General features: G+C 41.8%; 2 protein-coding genes across 2 annotated transcripts; both read right to left on the reverse strand.

Moving 5' to 3' along the window:
* Nucleotides 1-3,715: 3,715 nt before the first annotated feature.
* Nucleotides 3,716-6,106, reverse strand: LOC125529759 (B3 domain-containing protein Os03g0620400-like). The gene is made up of 6 exons (XM_048694177.2): nucleotides 6,029-6,106; nucleotides 5,483-5,939; nucleotides 5,226-5,410; nucleotides 4,551-4,914; nucleotides 4,229-4,452; nucleotides 3,716-4,106 (listed from the first exon to the last, which is right to left on the reverse strand). Exons 1-6 carry the CDS (start codon nucleotides 6,104-6,106, stop codon nucleotides 3,807-3,809), a joined length of 1,608 nt encoding a protein of 535 aa, XP_048550134.2. The 3' UTR covers nucleotides 3,716-3,806.
* Nucleotides 6,107-9,815: 3,709 nt separating this feature from the next.
* On the reverse strand, nucleotides 9,816-13,050 carry LOC125529760 (B3 domain-containing protein Os03g0620400-like). The gene is made up of 9 exons (XM_087516074.1): nucleotides 12,978-13,050; nucleotides 12,584-12,866; nucleotides 12,453-12,487; nucleotides 12,164-12,265; nucleotides 11,462-11,540; nucleotides 11,188-11,390; nucleotides 10,550-10,913; nucleotides 10,250-10,446; nucleotides 9,816-10,094 (listed from the first exon to the last, which is right to left on the reverse strand). The coding sequence occupies exons 1-9, from the start codon at nucleotides 13,026-13,028 to the stop codon at nucleotides 9,816-9,818; spliced, it is 1,593 nt and encodes a 530-aa protein (XP_087372200.1). The 5' UTR covers nucleotides 13,029-13,050.
* Between the last annotated feature and the right edge of the window lie 3,007 nt (nucleotides 13,051-16,057).

The following is a 16,057-nucleotide window of genomic DNA, read 5'->3' on the forward strand; positions in this document are numbered from 1 at the left end:
TTACCTTGCGGTAGTACCGCATGGGGGGCGCGGTAGTACCGCGCGTGCGGAAGTACCACCCCCAACTTTGCGTCTAATTCTGTGCTAGGGTCGCCGCAGTACCGTGGGTCGGTACGGTAGTACCGCACTGCCGTGCGGTAGTACCGCTTGGTTGCAAGCAGTAGTACCGCTGGCCGCGGGCTGGTTGGTGGGTAACGGTTAGATCTTTTCCACACACTATATAAGGGGTCTCCTTCTTCCCCGTTGACTTACCTCTTCCACCATTAAAGCTCCATTATTGCTCCAAGCTCCATTTTCGCCCGATCTCACTCCCTAGCCAACCAAACTTGTTGATTTGCTCGGGAGTGGTTGAGAAGGCCCCGATCTACACTTCCATCAAGAGATATTTGATTCCCCCTACTAATCCCTTGCGGATCTTGTTACTCTTGGGTGTTTGAGCATCCTAGACGGTTGAGGTCACCGCGAAGCCATAGTCCATTGTGGTGAAGCTTCGTGGTGTCGTTGGGAGCCTCCAATTGAGTTGTGGAGATTGCCCCAACCTCGTTTGTAAAGGTTCGGTCGCCGCCTCCAAGGGAACCAATAGTGGAATCACGGCATCTCGCATTGTGTGAGGGCATGAGGAGATTACGGTGGCCCTAGTGGCTTCTTGGGGAGCATTGTGCCGCCACACCGCTCCAACGGAGACGTACTTCCTCTCAAAGGGAAGGAACTTCGGCAACACATCCTCGTCTCCACCGTCTCCACTCTTGGTTATCTCATGCCTTTACTTGTGTAGCTTATTTGTTTCATATATCTTGCTTGCTTGTGTTCCTATTCGTGTTGCATCATATAGGTTGCTCATCTAGTTGCATATCTAGACAACCTACTTTGATGCAAAGTTTAAATTGCTAAAGAAAAGCTAAAAAATGTTAGTTGCCTATTCACCCCCCCCCCCCCCTCTAGTCAACCATATCGATCCTTTCATATAGGAAGAACTTTCCTGAAGGGGCATTCATCATCAGAAAGACCTGGTCGTCGCCACTCCATCCAGAACAGGGAGAGAAGAGATCCGGAGAAGAAGAACCATTGAAGAGCTTCTTCGTCTTGTTTCTCATCTTTATTCTATATCATTTCATCATGATCGTTGTAACAGAAATTACAAGTTGTAAGATTAGGGTGTATGACTCTATTCATACTCATCTGGAGATTGAGACTTGTTTAATCATTCATTTTATTGTGGATCATCACAGTATTATTGATATGGTTTTCATTAGATTTTTCTCTGAGATGATTGGTTATTCTTCTATGATGTGTGAGTAATTCCCACATGCAAAAATAGTGCTCTCAAACTTGACCCATCCAAATTACTCTGAAATTAACAAAGTTCTCACAGAACTAAGAAACCAACAAGATAATCGGCCGCTAAGCGTTTCATGCTCAACACTCCCTCGTTTGGAGACGAGCCACAGTTTTCCACTCCCAGACTAACCAAGAGTTCATGATCATCGTAGCAGCAGCAGCAGCATGCAACACATGCTTTAGCATAACATTTCTAGTGGCAAATGATGTAGACCATCATCGTCGGCGGCTCCTCGTTCTTCATCATCCTGAAGAGGCAGAGATCCCTCGCCGCAGCCGGTTATCGCGAGCGAAAGATGGCCAACCTTTGAGAACCCTCGAGCCTCGTGAGCAATGTCGCAGCTTAGTAGGCCATGATCTGCTCTTCCCCTCCCGCTGAAGCACCAAACTGATTCCACTATGCTTTCCACCATGATGGCCAACAGAAACTTCTCAACAAGATACCTGGCCGTGCACTGCGAGCCAAAGCACTGTTTATATACATAACGCAGGGCAAACATTAGAATGATGACCATGGTTTTGGATTCGATACCTCGATCTAAAGGCAAGAGATGGATATACACGACCTAACCAATGTGCCAGAATGTATTTTCTGATACAAAGGGGTTCAGGACTAACCTATAGTATGATTAAAAAAATTGAATTTCAATTCAAATTTTAAATTCTGTATGAAATTTTCCGGTATTTCGTGGTTACCATGGTAACCGAGAATTTCGGTGCCGCGCGAGAAAAAAAGTCTACTTGGGATCCAAAACCTTGATGATGACCCAGATGCATAGATACTTGGGAAATTTGTTCCTCTTTATCTTATCAAAGGATGCAGATGCAATCCAGGAACTGATAGAAAGCAAAAGAAGATGTTTCCCTTGATCTTACTAGTATGGGATTCTTTTGTCTGACATGCTGACAGGTGAGTCCTTGCTTTTGTAGCAGTGACTTTGGAGCTTCATGTCGGCGTCATGGCCGCAACAATGACTCGTCAAGGGTGGTTTAAGCGGTTTGAGCTTTTAGTTATTCCATCTGGTTTGTTTCGAATGAGCCTTGCAACTTTCTCTAGCGAGACTCATCGGATGAACCGGAGTTGCCCTGTCCTCAACGCAGCGGTCGACTGTTAGGCGGGTCTGACCGCACGGGGGGGGGGGGGGGGGGGGGGGGGTGCTCGTGCTTGTTAAGTGGTGTTTGTCCAAAGTAAGTCGAAGTCGTCGGATCAGAGAGAGTGTTGATGATGATGACGTCGATGGACAGTCCTTATGATCCGGGGGGGGGGGGGGGGGGGGGGTGCTCGTGCTTGTTAAGTTGGTGTTTGTCCAAAGTAAGTCGAAGTCGTCGGATCAGAGAGAGTGTTGATGATGATGACGTCGATGGACAGTCCTTATGATCCGGTCATGTAGTTGTTAATGTTGAATGTTTTTTACACCCAGGTCGGCTGTGAGTGTTCGGTGGTTGGCTGCTGTGTGAGAAAAGTAAGAAAAAGCACACGCTATTCTACATGCATAATATTTGCAACACCAACATCAAGAACAAAATCAGCAAAGGGGGTGACCTAAACCTAACCCATCTAGACCAAATATAATAGCCATGTTTTAATAGACGAACCCAAAGAATGCTTCAATACCAAAAGGGTGAAATAAGTCATCATGTTGCTGTTGATAATAAGTGGCAGTTTGGGCACTATACTATACATACCTAAGCCAAGCTGCTTATTCTTCAGTTTGTTTCTTCAGCAACCAAATTCACCTACTCTGGCAGGAAGCAGTGCCTCTCCTGCCTCTCTTATTTCATTTATTTTTTACTTCGTGAGCCTGTACAGCAGACCTTCGGTCGGTTGGTTCGACACCTTGGGAAACAGATCTTGACGCCAGGGTTCGACAAAGACTGTTGCATGCTTTTCTTCCGGTACTCGCTGCTACAGATATCACAAAACGAATCCACTCGCTGCTGCGGATAATACACAAGCTAAAAACAGTGCCTTCAAAGAACACATCACAGGTCGTTCAAACTTGACCCATCCAAATCACTCTCAAATTAACAAATTTCTCACAGGACTAAGAAACCACCAAGATAACTGATAAGTTTTTTGCTTAATGACTTCCTCGTTTGGAGATAAACCACATAACTTTTGCTCCCAGAGTTCAAGGCCAGCGTAGCAGCAGCATGCTTCACGCTAACATTTCTCACAGCGAATGATGTATATCTTCAAAGTTCAACACATAAATCCCATGAAAAATAAAGATGTTCACTCAAAATCAACCTTAGAAACACATAATAACATTTTCAAACTCAAACCGTCCAAATTACTCTGAAATTAACAAAGTACTGGTAGAAGTAATAAAATACTATGATAATAGCAGATAAGTTTCTTGCTCTACGACTCCCTCGTTCAAGATATGCCACATCCCAACGTACATAGTTTTCCACCACCAGGGTTCATGATCACCAAAGCAGAAGCATGCAATACATGCTTCAGGCTAACATTCCTCACGGCGAATAATATGGATCACCATAGTCAGAGGCTCCTTGTTCTTTATCAGCTTGAAGAGACAGAGGTCCCCCTCCCTCAGGCGGTTGTCGCGGGCGAAAAACGTCCATCCTTTGAGAACCTTCACCACATGAGTTGTGTGTTGCATGTTGTGTTTCAAATTGGTTGGCCATGATCTGCTCTTCTCCTCCCGCTGAAGCACCAAACTGATCACACTACTCTTTCCACGATGATAGCCAGCAGCAGACTTCTGAACAAGATATCTGCTTGAGTATTGCGAGCCAAAGCGCTGTTTATACAGATAAGGCAGGGCAAAAGTTAGAATGTCACAAATATAGAGATACATGGAGATTTTTTCCCATCTGTACAGTACTGATAGGCAGCGACAGAAAATGTTATCTATGAACTTACTAGGGTGGGGGTGTTATAGGAACCACCCCGACAGACATTGGACTTGCGCATGATAGCAACATACAAGGGCAGTTCTGACTCGATTTCCTCGACTTTCTCCAAGACTTTCTTCTCTTGTGCCCATGTTAGGCAAGCTTTGTCTGCCAGCATGAAGGGAGGTTCAGAACCTCCCTCAGAATCATCAGAGACTTCATGTTCCTCATGTTCCGAAGAGTACTCTTCACCTGGACAAGTTGTCACATGAATCAGAGAAGTATAATGCGAAATGAAATGTGCCACATGCATCCTAGCAGTGGCAAGACATAGTGTCAAGCTGACATACCATCGGTAGGTGGTTCCTCCACATCACCTGCCTTTTTTGTGCTTGTCCTTCCATGATTTGAGCCAATGCCAGTTCTTGCACTAGGGGAATGATTAATGCTCGTTTTGCTAAGGAGATGGACAGTCATTGTGAATCTTTTCTGCTTGACATTTGTCATTGGTTGAAAGAGGCAGATATCGCCTTCTCTGACAGGATTGTCACGGACAAAGTTCCCTAAATAAAGGTTGCGCCGACCAGCATCACACGTTCTAGATGGCCTGTTACAGAGTTTGCACTTCCAAACCTTGTTTTTCCTAGGCAGCTGGAGTATGATAACTGTTTCTCCGCATGGCAAGTGCTCGAGTGCGTAATCCTTACATATTGCCTAGTTGAAAAAGTTATAGAAAGTGATAGTGATACTGTTGAGCTGTTTCATCTCATAGCCCAAGTACTAAATAGATAAGACATTAGGACTACCAGAAAGTCTAAATTGTTCCAATACGCATGGTTTCAACTGATAAGGCAACAATAATACTGATTTAGTTCTGAACTTTGTGTATATCCATGGTTTCAACTGTGTGCATATATTCATTTTGTGCAAACATCTATAGAGTAAGGCCATAAATAGAAAACAAATTGTACATGGCTACAGAAAGTGAGCAGTTTACACAAAATGTGATGGTAAAGCTTACGTACCAGAGTACGGCTATTGTTTACATTGCTCTTCTTCATCTGGACAACAAGCACCGGGATTTCAGGTCGAATTTTCTTTACAAGTCCAAGCATTTTTACCTCCTGTGCTTCTGTAAGATAGCACTGCCCTGACAAGAAATAATACTTTGAAAGCTTCTGTCGATCTGACTCCAAAGAATTGTCTTCTGCTGTAAAAAAAATCCAACCGTAAGAGAACATGTGGTGGAGAGTAACTGAATAATCTGAGGACACTACTTAACCTGAGAATTCCTCAGAAGAATTACACATTGCAGGCATCTTTGCTGATTTTCTGTAACAGTACGAGCTTTCCTTCTGGCTTCCATCTGAATCTGAACATTCATCTGCTGATGACTGAGTAGTACCATCATGAGAACTGCTCGAATTATCAACATAGCGACTGCTTGGTTCATTAACATCAGAGGCTGCTTTCATCACGGCACAGCATAAGACTTTCTCCTTACCATTGGAATCAAATATTATAACCTCAAAGAGGGCGTTTCCAAGGTACCGAAACATCAAGGTATAATTTTCTTCTATTTGATTGGCATCAACAAATGATGCCCAACCAGATTTCAGCATTGTTCGATTCATATTCTCAGTAACTGCAACATCATATATGTTACCATTAGGGGTTTGTAGTTTGATGGATCTCGAGATCTTCCCTCCAAACTGATTCACAAACCACTTAGGCATGACCTGTAACAAGCAGCAATTGTTTCAATGCAACGAAAAAACTCTAAAAACATCAGGCAACCACTGAAGTAGGGAAGTTAGAAAAGGCTTACCAAGCTATGCATAAAATTTCCGTTTATTTTTCTGATGAACCTTATCTTCCTCTCACAGTATTCGCAAGGGTTGCTCATCTTGGATCCTGTAATATGAATCACATACAATGCAAAGTTTTAAATAGTCGGCTATAGTGGTTTGAGCAGGGTGCCTCTAAATGGTATTCATGTACAATTGTCCGACAAAGTTGCAAAATGGTGGGCTATAGCACCGCTATAGCTATTTGAGCAGGGTGCCGCTATTTAAAACTATGGTACTATTCAAATTTCAGTTTGCGTAACTAGTACTACCCTAAAATCAGTTAAGATTGATAACTATGCCCTAAACTCTTTTGAGGGTAAGGTGAGTCTTTCTTTGTTTAAATATATAACAGAAGCAACAAAATGCTGTGAACACTACATAACTAATGCTGGCCTTAGAATCTGTTTTGATTCTTGTGTAAAAAGAAAGCAAAAGAACAAGAAAATAAAATTAGAAATACTGATGTTCTACGAAGGTGTGCTAGTATAAGAAAAGACATGATTATACTGCAAACAAGAGGTCAACTTGGCAGAAGAAGCACTGATGCATGCAATAATTTTCTGACTGGGTCTATTGATCACTACGATTCGTTTCTGATGTTGCATGTGCAGATCTAAATAAGTCACAGATATGACTTAGAAAGGAACTAAAAGACTGATGGTTAACAACCATAGAACAATCAGTTTCTGAAATTCCTATGAGTGTACAACATGACTGTTTTATACTACATTCCTATCAGTTTTCGAAATTTAGCACAAATACAAGGGAAGCCGAATAACAAAAGGACAGACCCTGTGCATAGAAGCTCCCACACAAGGTGGGATCTGGGGAGGGATTATAGGAACCTACTCTTACCCCTGCAAAGTTCAATGCAGAGAGGCTGGTTCAAACCCAGAACCTCTTGGCACAGGCCGAATAACAAAGGAAAAAAATACTGCTGCTCTATGAAGGTGTGGAAGTAGAACATGCGTGACTAAATTGTAAACAAAGAAATCTTTCTGATGCATGCAATAGTTTTCTAGGTGGATGTAGTGATTACTATGCTCCGTTTGTGATGCTACTAGGGGGACAAATGCAGATCTAAATCAATAACTGATATCTCTTTAAAAGGGAAAAAAATTACTGATGGTTAACAACCATAGAACAATCAGCTTCTGAAATTCCTACATAGTATAACAAGATTCCTAACCCCGCAAAAAAACAAACAAGATTCCTACCAAGTTCTGACAATGAGCTAAAACAAAAAGGAAAGCAAAACAACAATTTTTTTTAAAAAAATACAGCTGCTCCATTGAGGTGTAGAAGAAGAAAAAACGTGACTAAATTGCAAACAAAGAGAGCAACTTGGAAGAAGAAGCTTACCGTTGTGCTGAAGGCTGCTGCGCTGTACTAGGGAATACTACAGTCTGGGCTTACTTATGAAGGGGGGCGTCCAGGCACTGCAAGGGCACACACAGGTCAAAAGTCATTTATGAAGGGAGCTGTATGCAGTCTTCTCATATTTCCAAGACATAAATCTGAGTAGTACTACTATCGAGTAGATTAATGTCATGCTCACCCTCCTTAATTACCGTGATTTGACAAAAAACTAGAGAGGCTATTTCCCAACAGTACTACTGAAATCAAACTATCAAAGAGGCAACACTGCATGCAAACTTCTCATATTCCCCAAAAATCAGTTTCCCTATAGCCGCTTTCTCAAAACTCAAAGTAGTTTGCCCACGCGTGGAAAATTTGCAAAAAAATATTTCTTGCCTGTTTCTTGATAATGCTACTTTCACATCAGAGCTTGAGCCTTAATGCCATATACTCAGATTGATTGGATATTGCAGGTGTCTTCTAAGTTCTAACCCATGTCAGATTTTTTTTTTCCAAAAAGGAGATTATACCGCTGGCCTCCGCCGTTTATTCATTTATTCTAACTCATTCAGAAGATGTGTCTAGCTTTAGGTCCAAATTATGCAATTTCAAAACTATTTCATTGTACATAGCTTTGACATGTTTAATTAAAGCGGATGTGCACAGTATGCACAAAATGGTGCATCCATTGATGAGTTCATCTGAATTATAAATTCTGAATAGTACTACCTGTATGAACCGGAAAGCAGCATGGTGGGAACCAATTTCAGAAGTTCATAGCCCGTTAGGCTAATAAAAATCACTGTGGGCAAAGTACTAACAATAGATGGGAAACTGAAGAGATTCTCATGATAAAATAGGGGTAACAGAGCCAAGACTTCACCAATGGCTATATATAATCTGGTGTCCAACTGATTAACTGAACATTGATATGCTGAAAAGAACATACAACATATATCAACATAGATGCTCAAACAGGTCAAAGAAAACAAGAGGCTCAATTACAACAGGGGAAGATATTATAGTTTCTCATATTCTGACAAGTTAACCCAATCTTATTACCGATTAAAACTGTGACAATTACTAGCTAATATTGTACTAGAACCAATGAGGAATGTCTAATCACAAACTCTGGCCACTGGGTCTGGGCGCCATTGCAGATTAGCTAGTATGTTTGGACCTTGAGGGCGGCTTGAAGACGCAAAGGCGGATGCCGAGCACGACTCTCCATGATGGTCACACCTCCATCCTTCGCCCTCCCCGCCTGCCATCCTCACGCAACCGAATCATCGCCTATTTTGAAGCAAAATATTTCTTGCCTATTTTCTTGATATTGGTGCTACTTTCACATCAGAGCTTGAACCGGAAAATGCCATGCCATATACTCAGATTCAAAGGAGATTGTGTCTTCTAACCTATGTTGGATTTTTTTTCTGAAATGAAAAGGAGATTAAACCGCTGGCCTCTGCATAAATCAATGCAAACCGTTTATTCATTTATTCTAACCCATTCAGAAGATGTGTGTAGCTTTAGGTCCATATTAAGCAATTTCAAAATTATTTCATTGTATAGCTTTGACATGTTTCATTGGTGCCATGAGTACTGAATAAATTAAAACGGCTGTATCCATTGATCAGGTCACGTGAATTCCAAATTCTAAATACTGCGTGTAGTAACCAGAAAGTAGCAAGGACCACTTTCAGAAGTTTATACCCACTAAGTTAGTAAAAATCACTGTGGACAAAGTGCTAACAATAGATGGAAACCAAAGATATTCTCACGATGCAATACGGTAACACAACCAAGACATTACCAACAGCTATAATCCAGCATAACTGACTAACTGAACATGATATCAATGTGGACTCTCACATAACAGAGAAAAACATTATAGCTTCTCATATTCTCACATGTTAACCAAATCCCATTATCAGCTAAAACAATGGCAAGTAGTACTAGATAATAATAATGTAATAGAGTCAGTGTGTAATTTCTAATCACATACTCTGGCTACTGGGTCTGGGTGTCATTGCAGATTAGCTAGTATGTTGGACAAAATCCCATTATCGCCGGCAGGAGTTGCAGAACAGTTTGAACAACCATTATGCACTGCCTCAAATTCTGTGAGAACCCACAAGCAAAAACAGTGCCCTCAAACAAGAGCAAGTTAGCAACAAATCACAGGTTGTTCAAACTTGACCCATCCAAATTACTCTCAAATTAACAAAGTCTCACAGAACTAAGAAACCCAACAAGATAATCGTCCAGTGATATAGATTAGAGTTTCATGCCCAACGACTCCCTTGTTTTGGAGACGAGCCACACAGTTTTCCACTCCCAGACTGACCCAAAGTTCAACATTGTTGTAGGAGCAGCAGAATCAAGACATGCTTCAGGATAACATTTCTAGCGGCGGACGATGTAAACCCACATTGTCAGAAGCTCCTCACACTTCAGCAGCTTGAAGAGGCAGAGGTCCCCCTCCCGCAGGTGGTTGTCGCGGGCGAAAGATGGCCATCCTTTGAGAACCCTCGAGCCTTGCGAGCTATGCCGCAGCTTGGTAGGCCATGACCTACTCTTGCCCTCCCGCAGAAGCACCAACTCGACTCCTCTACGTTTTCCACAAGGATGGCCACCAGAAAACTTCTCAACAAGATACCTGGTTGCGTACTGCGAGCCAAAGCGCTGTTCATATACATAACAGAGGGCAAATGTTAGAATGACACAGATGCAGACATACGTGGCAAATTCATTCCTATTTATCTTATCATTTTACCAAAGGATACGGATGCAATCCAGGAACTGATAGAAAGCAAAAGAAATGTTTTCCTTGAACTTACTAGCATGGGATTGTTTTGGCTGCCACGCTGACAGACAGTGCTCTTGCTCATGATAGCAACATAAAAGGGTGGTTTGAACTTAATCTTCTTAACTTTCTTTAACAATTTCTTCCGCTGTGCTGGTGTTAGACAAGCTTTCTCTGACAGCATGAAGAGACGCCCAGAAGCTCCCTCGGAACCCTCAGAGACTTCATGCTCTTCACACAGACAAGTTTTCATATGTTAGACATATATAATGTGAACCCAAGTGTGCGACATGTATCCTAGCAGTGGGAACAGCTTAGTGTCGTGCTGACTTACCATCGGTGTGTGGTTTGCCCTTAACGGCGCCCATCTTGGCCCTTTTTCTTCCGTAATTTGAGCCAATGTCAGTTCTTCCACCAGAGGAATGATCAATGTTCTCTTTGTGAAGGACATGGACTGTCACTATGAACCTTTTCTGCTTCACATTTGTCATTGGTTGAAAGAGGCAGATATCACCCTCATTAATATGGTTGTCACAAGCAAAGTTGTACAAAAAGAGGTTGCGCCGACCAGCATCAGACACGCCGGATGGCCTGATGCGGAATGTGCATTTCCAATCCTTGTTCTTCCCAGGCAGCTGGAGTATGACAGTAGTATCTTCACATGGAAAGTGCTCGAGTGCATAATCCTTATGTATTATCTAATTGAAAAAAAGGACAAAATGGATAGTGATACTGTTATGCTTGTTATATCTGATACCTGAAGTAGTAAAGAGTTAAGAAGCTAAGACTGTAACAAAGGCATCGATAATGTTGATTTAGTAATGCATATGCATTTCGTTGCATAGCGTTCAGAGTTTTGAGTTAGAACCAGAACACTGACTGACTTAAATAGTGTCATATAACAAGACAATGTGTGTAGGTACAGACAGTGAGCAATTTTCATACAAAATGCAGATGGCAAAACTTACGTACCAGAGTAGCATGCCGTTTTACGTTCGACTTCTTCATCTGTACAACTAGCACTGTGAATTTAGGTTGAATTTTCTCTATAAGCGCGTCTATTTTCACCTTCTGTGCTTTTGTAAGATAGCACTGCGTTGATAAGACATAGTTACTGGAAAGCGTCTGTAGATTGGCTAACTCCACAGAATTGTCTACAGATAGACTGTCTTCTGCTGTAAAATGTTTCAACAGTAAGACAACATGTGCCGGAGGGTAACTGAATAATCTGAGTACAAAACTTAACCTGACAATTTCTCAGAACAATAAGATCTTCCCTTCTGGCTTCCATCTGAATCACATGGATTACTCATCTTGGATACGCCCTATAAAACCAATCATATATTATATCAGGTGAAATTTTTCAAAGGTGTTTGCATAACTAATTTGATACCCTGAAATTATTCAAGATCAGTATGATGCCCTCTTCGAAATGCAAAAGCAGAGCTCATGCCGTTAGCGGTCCAAATGATGGCCTAAGACCTTTTGGTGGGATTTGATCATATGCCCCAATTTTGTTTGTAAGTCGATCTTAGGCCATTTTCCAATAGACTTTGTCAAACTTAAGAAAATTTGACTAACAACCAACCTAGAAATTCAATTAATTTTAAACGGAGAGAGTAATTGAAAATTATGCAATTACTCAAAGCATGTATGTTGGATGTCTGCAAGTGACAGTTATGCAACTGGCAATTATGTGCCCCCTGGATATATGCAAAGTTGATACTTCAGGCATCTACATATGCACTGCTATACGATTCCTAATACATTCATTAGGTGTTTGTAAAAAAAATCTATATAATTCAGGCATCTAATATCTACGCTATGCATCAGAGCTTGATTTTGAGCGCATATATACACTTATAAACTGCATCCTTGATTTGGGCAGCAGCATAAATTGGACAGTGCACAACTTGCTAGAGGTGAAGACTTTAGAGAACTGGGGTACCTGCTCTCCGTCGCCTTCCTCTGCCTCTGTCTGTGGTGGCACTTGCCCTTCCCCCTCCGCTCCCTGCTGTCCCAGAAGTCGAACCATGTACATGATGAGAAACTAGGCAAAGTATTTGAAAATAATTGAAGTAATTGAAAATGGGGTAAGAAGATTCATGTCAAACTAAAGTGGGGTACATGGTTGAAGGGGGGAAACTCTGTCCATAGATCAACACTACAGTATTGAAGAAGAGAAGACGCATGACTAAATTTCAAGCAAAGAGTGGAACATGGCAGAAGAAGGTTACCAAGGTGTTGCCACTGTCGCCGCTGCTTCCACTGCCTGGAGAAATGCAATAAAGGCTTCTTTAACTTATTCTTAGAAGCTACAACCACCATATTGAGAGGAAGACAAAGAAAAGCAAGAAGAGCCGCATACTAGCATCACTGTCGTTCTGGTAATGCCTGCGGCACATGCTCCCGTCAAACACCTTCACGGTGAGCATGGCGTGGCAGCCGTCATAGCTTAGGACGAGGAAGTGCCCGAGCCGCAGATCATGAGCGCCGGCGAACTGCTCCCAGCCGCGCCCCAGGTAAATGTGGCCCTCGGCGTCGAACACAACTTCCACGTCCCACAAGCGATGCCAGCGCCCGGCCTCCCGCAACTTCACTTCAAAGGGCTCATGGCCGTCGAACACCCTAGCGAACTTGCCTGGCAGCCTCTGCGACGAAGATTAAGCAGTGGTTGAAAGCAGGTGTTCAAGCGGCCAAACAGATCAAAGATCAATGCATAGAAATAGATTAGATTGTGCGAGTAGGATGTATTTCGGTACCAGTTTCTTCAACGAATTTGAGAGCAAGATTATGAAGAACTCAAAAGCCATTAATGCCTTGGGAATACAAGAAGGTTTCTGTGCTCATGGGAAATAAAACACTGATTAATAACCATAGAACAATCAGTTTCTGAAATTCCTATCAATGTACAACATGACTATTTTTATATCAGTTTCTGAAATTCTGCAGAAATAAAAAGAAAGCAAAACAACTAATAAGATACAAAAACAAATACTGCTGCTCTATGCAGGCGTGGTAGAAGGAAAGAAATGACTAAATTGTAAACAAAGAGAGCAACTTGGCAGAAGAAACTGTGTCAACCATAATTTTCTGATGCATGAAATATTTCTCTGAAATCACTGATGGTTAAACACCATAGAACATTCAGTTTCTGAAATTCCTATCACTGTATAACGAGACTGATTTCTATATCCTACCAGTTGCTGACAATCAGCAGAAATAAAAGGAAACCAAAAAACAACGATAAAACCAAAAAACAAATACTGATGTTCTATGCAGGCGTTGAAGAGTAAATAAATTGCAAACCTGAACAAGCTTCGCAGAAGAAGCTCACTGCGGTGCTGAAGGTTGGAGAGCTGCAGCAGAATGTATCAAGGGAATGGTGGTTCGGTCTTAATCTGTGTACTTATGAAGGAGCGTCCAGGTCAAAAGTATAGTCATTTAAGCGTGCATTGCATGCAGACTTCTTATATTCCCAAGGCAATAATCTGAAGAGTCTCTCTCTTATTCCCGAGATAGGACGGAGTATTAATAACATTTCCATGTCATGGTCAATATTCTTAATTACCATGATTTATACCAAAAAAAAAATTTCGAGAGAATAACTCCCAACACCAACAGTAAAGCTCAAATGAAAGAGAGAAAGATACTCCGGTGACTTTGACATCAGAGCTTGAACTATTTGCAAGTAGAAATGGAAGTAAAAATTTCTGGTCTATATTCTAATTTCTAAGTACATATTGCTACTTTTACACCAGAGCTTGAACCTGAAACTTCATGCCATAAACTCAGATTAAAAAGGATATTGCAGACGTTTTCTAACCCACTTCGGTTTGTTTTTTTCTTTCCAAAAAAGAGATAAACCGCTGGCCTCTGTGTGTATCAATGCACGCCATTTATTCATTTATTCTAACCCATTTCAGATGAGTTTGGCTCGAGTATGAAGCAATTTCAAAAGTAGTTCACTGTATATAGCTTTGACTTGTTCCATTGCTGAAATGCCAAGATGTAGGAAGAAAACGGTGCATCAGTTGATCAGGTCATCTGAATTCTGAATTATGCAACCTTTAGTAACCAGCAAGCAGGATGGTAAGAGCCAATTCCAGAAGTTTACACTCCATTAAGCTAATGAAAAATATATGGACAAAGTGGTGACAGTAAATGTGAAAACGGCAACATTACGATGATATACTCATAGGGTAACACAACAGCTGCTATGATCCAGCGTCCAACTGATTAACTGAACATGACATGCTGAATAGAATACAGAATGTTAGTACAGTATAAAAAATGGATGCTCACATCACATTTCACATCAGAGGAAAATAGCATGATAAATTGTTATTGCCTCTCATATTCTCAAATGCTAATCAATCCTAAGTAGCTAGTAATACTCCAAGTACTGCAATGGAAACAGTGAGGAATTTTTGGTGTCACATACTCCTGCTACTGGATGTCACTGACTCATTGTTATCAATCTCGAAAGGGCAAGATTCCACTGGGCTAATGCAGCATCCAATCGAACTATACTACATTAGCAAGGATTCCACGCAAACCCAATCTAACATTGAGATAGTTCACCATCGACATGCGGGAGCGAGGAGCTCGAAGACTCGAAGGAGAATAGGGATGAATCTGAGGAGGAGGAGAAGACAGGATCGCCGCGGCCGATGAATCTGAGGACGACCCGCCCCGACGGAGGTAGGACAGACGGGCGCGTGCCCAGCATCTATCCGGCGGTAGGTCAAGCGGTCCCTAGAGAAGCGAGGTCGAGGACACGCCCGGCGACGGGCGGCGGCTCCGAGCGGTGGGAGGCCTGATGGATTTAGTCGGCGAGGGTGGTGGTGCGGCCGTGGCGGTGAGAGCGTGGATGAAGGCGGCAGGTGGAATGCTTGCTGCGGCGGCGAGCAGAGCAGGAGCTCCGGGTGGTCCTGTCACGTTTTTTTTTGAAAAAGTCCAAAACAAACCATGAATTTATAGGCGAAAGCTAAACCGTCACGGGCGGTGGGCGGTCGTGTCACGCTTTGGTTTCGGATTAAATATTTTTGGCCTCTTATTTTTTCAGTCACAGTCGTCTGGTGCAGTGGCTAGTGAAATCAGATCAAACCTTCCAGGTCCCAAGTTTGACTCCACGGCATTTTTTTCTCTTTCGAAGTTATTACGCCGCGCGTCAAGAAAAAGAAAGAAAGAATTTTTATGGTGCGTGATAGGAAAACAAATACTCTCATTATGTCTTGTGTGCCGGCCCAGTCAAGTCCACAGCCAACAATCCGAAACATTTTTTAAAAATATTATTTACAAAATAATTTATGAGATTTCAAAAACATTATTCAAAAAATATGACACAATTCTGAAAATCCGAAACATGTTTCATAGCATGTGAAAAACTGTTGGAATTCTAAACATTTTTTGATAAATGTGAATTTTTTGAAATCACGAACAGTTTTTTAAAATGCGAATAGAATTTCATAATTCCAAATATATTTTCTAAAACACAAAATGAATTGAATTCGTGCCAAAAATATAAAACAGAAACATTTTTTAACTTCTGAACAATTTTAGAAATGTGTGAACATTTTTTAAGCTTCATGAATTCATGTTGTGCTATAGTGGGCCGGCCCAAATTCTTGCCCGTGAGAGTAGCTGGTTATCCCGGCCGGGATTGTATTATTCCCGGTGTGGCAAACAGGTATAGGGTTCAAAATAGACCAGGATTACAAGTTCAGAGTGTCAATTTTCGGGATTCAAAGTTCAGGATTTGATTTAGCTTTCGTCTACAACTTTAAGATTTATTTTGGACTTTTTTCCTTTTTTGTGAGACACAGGCGGTCGTGTCACG

Source organism: Triticum urartu, chromosome 3A, assembly GCF_056163025.1.
Source record: "Triticum urartu cultivar PI428250 chromosome 3A, HENAU_Tu73, whole genome shotgun sequence".
Classification (NCBI taxonomy): Eukaryota; Viridiplantae; Streptophyta; class Magnoliopsida; order Poales; family Poaceae; genus Triticum; species Triticum urartu.